Raw genomic sequence first — 3,287 nt, 5'->3', positions numbered from 1 at the left:
TTTCTTTATCTCTCTCTATCAGGGTGTGAGTGCAAGAAAATGGCCGAAGCCAGTATCTCAATAGCTCAGGACCGGTTCATCTGTCCAGTTTGTATGGATCTCCTGAAGAATCCAGTGACTATCCCCTGTGGTCACAGTTTCTGTAAGGTGTGTATAAATGACTGCTGGTATCAGAAGGATCAGACTGGAGTTTATAGCTGTCCTCAGTGCAGAGAAATTTTTACCCTAAGGCCTGTTCTACTTAGAAACAATGTGCTGGCTAAAATGGTAGAAGAACTGAAGAAGAAGCTTGAAGTCCAAGCTGCTTTTCCTGCTCATTGTTACATTGGACCTGGAGATGTGGCTTGTGATTTTTGCACTTGGAGAAAACGCAAAGCCATCAAGTCCTGTCTGATGTGTTTGGCCTCCTTTTGTGAAACTCATCTGAAACCTCACTATGAAGTTCCTGGATTGAAAAAACACCAGTTAATTGATGCTTCTGGAAATCTAGCAGAGAAGATCTGCTCCGAGCATGATAAAGTGCTGGAGGTCTACTGCCGTACTGACCAAAGCTTCATTTGTTGTCTGTGTATGTTGGATAAACACAAAAGCCACGACACCATCTCAGCTGAAGCATACAGAACTGAAAAACAGGTGAGATATGGAGGCCTAATCTATTCAGGTTCTTTGCGTGCAATTCGTATTTCTAATCTACAACGGATAAAGGTTTTCACTCCAAGCAGCCACACTTTATTTCAGTCTTTTATTCATTTTCTTACAACTTTGAACTCCTAAATTCTGGCTCCTGATTTGCTGTAATAAAAATCTAAAGATACAAACCAGCACTTTGGGGTGAGATTAGACACACACTACTGCTTCAGTCCGCTCAGGAACTTTACATTTTTATTTAGAAGAATAATGAAAGTGAATTAAGGTTATGATGTGAGTAAATAAATTTGTCTTTATCAAGTCAGGGCAGTCAGTAAATTCAGCCAACACCCATCTGAATGTTAGTCTACAGCTACACAGAGTGTATTCAGTAATTTATTGTTTACTCATTAATTGTCTTTAAGTAACCTTCTTATCTCTGTGTCTAAACTTTGATCTCTGACCACTGGTCCATGAAGACATACTCGTATTGCAAAATCTTATGCATTTACAAAATAAAATTTCCGATTTTACGTAAAAATTCCTCTGACAAATACCAAATCACCCAATAATGTTTAAAAATCATGTTATGTGGGGAAAAAATCTACTGATCAGACAATATAAACTTTAAAAAACTATGAAACAAACAATATCTTACTGTAAGTCTTAAACACTTTTATAAGTCTAACTATGTACAATCCGAGTGGACTCTGCAATTAATCATCACCCACTGTTCTTATAAAGAGTGAAATGTGTTTAATTTGTCCACAGAGTAAATTAAAGGAGGAACAGATGAAATCCCAGCAGAGAATCCAGGAGAAGCTGAAGAAGGTGCAGGAGCTGAAACAGGCTGTGAAGACTATGAAGGTGAGCAGTGAGCAGAGACAGAGCTATTTCTAAAAACACACACAACATGGACAACATGGAGACATTTACTGTAAAGTCACAGTTCGAGAGGGAATGATGGATAAACTTTAAATCGTGTGCGTGTGCATGCCTATGTCCTAACAGCTGAGTGCACAGACAGCAGTGGAGGACAGTGAGAGGGTCTTTACTGAGATGATCAGCCTTATGGAGAAAACCCACACGGAGGTGACGGAGCTGATCAGAGCTCAGGAGAACGCTGAACTGAGTCGAGCTGAACGACTCCTGGAGCAACTGGAGCAGGAGATTGCTGATCTTCAGAGGAGACTCACTGAGCTGGAGCAGCTTTTACACACACACGATCACGTCCATTTCCTCCAGGTAACTAACATGTTCACACATACACACACATTTCTCTACTTTCTCCTTCTTTATAATGTTGTTCTTTCTCTTTATAGAGTCTCCAGTCTCTCTGTGTCTCTTCTGGACGTGGGGACTCACCCAGCATCACTGTCAGTCAACATCTCTCATTTGATGGAGTGAGGAAATCTCTCTCCGATCTAAAAAAGAGACTTGAGAAATTCTGCCATGAGGAATTCATCAAAATCCCTCAACATGGTGAGAGAAATTGTCCTGCCCTGGAATTTACAAACTCAATGACTTCTGTCTTTTACAGCACCTGATTTTTGTGTCTCCATTTTGTCTCTGTGTCTCCACAGCTGCAGGAGTTCAGATGATTTTACCCTCAGAACCAAAGAGCAGAGATGATTTTCTATACTGTATGTACCACGCACACACACACACACACACACACACACACACACACACACACTGTCTACTGTATGTCTTACTCTCTACATAAATGTATCCTTTCATTACACGTCTAATGTTCACATTTTTCATGTCTTTAGATTTCTGTGATCTGACTCTGGATCCCAACACAGTGTATTATAACCTCATTTTGTCTGAGAAGGACAGAGCGGTGGCATACAGTGATAAAAAGCAGGAGTACTCGGATCATCCAGAGAAATTTGACTCCTTCTATCAGGTGTTGAGTAAAGAAAGTGTGTGTGGACGCTGCTACTGGGAGGTGGAGCGGAGCAATGAGGGACATGTGTACATATCAGCCTCATATAAAGACATCAGCAGGAAAGGATGTGGTAATGACGGTTGGTTTGGAGGCAACGATCACTCCTGGTGTCTGGAATGTACTTCTTCTTCTCTCTCTTTCTTTCACAATAACGTTAAGACTGATCTCAGAGCTCCATCATCCTCCAGAATAGGAGTGTATGTGGATCACAGTGCAGGAACTCTGTCCTTCTACAGCGTCTCTGACACCATGACGCTCCTCCACAGGGTCCACACCACATTCACTCAGCCTCTGTACGCTGGGTTCCTTCTTATTCAATCAACTGTGAGATTATGTGAGCCATAATAAAATAATATTAATGTAATTTTTTCAAACAATAATATATTTACACAAGCAAAGGTATAATTTGAATAACTAAATAAATGTAAATAAGAGATTTTTCAAACGTGGGTAGTAAAGCATTAACCTTCTCACTTCATTTTTTTTCTAAATTTATGACTTATACGATACACAGTAAATTTTGCAGTGTTAAAATAACTCTTTAGGAGTTAAATTTAACACTGGACCCGAGTGTATTTGGTCCCACTCAGAATTGGTGATAAATTGACTCTTGTCATAGTGTTCAATTTTCAGAGTAAAATTAACTCTGTTTGGAGTAAATAATTAACACTGCTCAACACTGGATAGTGTTACTACAATTTAACAC

General features: G+C 39.8%; 1 protein-coding gene across 1 annotated transcript; it reads left to right on the top strand.

Annotated features, from left to right (window-relative positions):
- LOC128545767 (tripartite motif-containing protein 16-like) lies at positions 1 to 3,044 on the top strand. The gene is made up of 6 exons (XM_053516393.1): positions 1 to 633; positions 1,399 to 1,494; positions 1,639 to 1,872; positions 1,950 to 2,109; positions 2,211 to 2,270; positions 2,403 to 3,044. The coding sequence occupies exons 1-6, from the start codon at positions 40 to 42 to the stop codon at positions 2,924 to 2,926; spliced, it is 1,668 nt and encodes a 555-aa protein (XP_053372368.1). The 5' UTR covers positions 1 to 39; the 3' UTR covers positions 2,927 to 3,044.
- Positions 3,045 to 3,287: the final 243 nt, after the last annotated feature.

The sequence above is a fragment of the Clarias gariepinus genome, chromosome 2 (assembly GCF_024256425.1).
Source record: "Clarias gariepinus isolate MV-2021 ecotype Netherlands chromosome 2, CGAR_prim_01v2, whole genome shotgun sequence".
Lineage (NCBI taxonomy): Eukaryota > Metazoa > Chordata > Actinopteri > Siluriformes > Clariidae > Clarias > Clarias gariepinus.
This window is presented reverse-complemented; position numbering and strand designations above follow the sequence as displayed.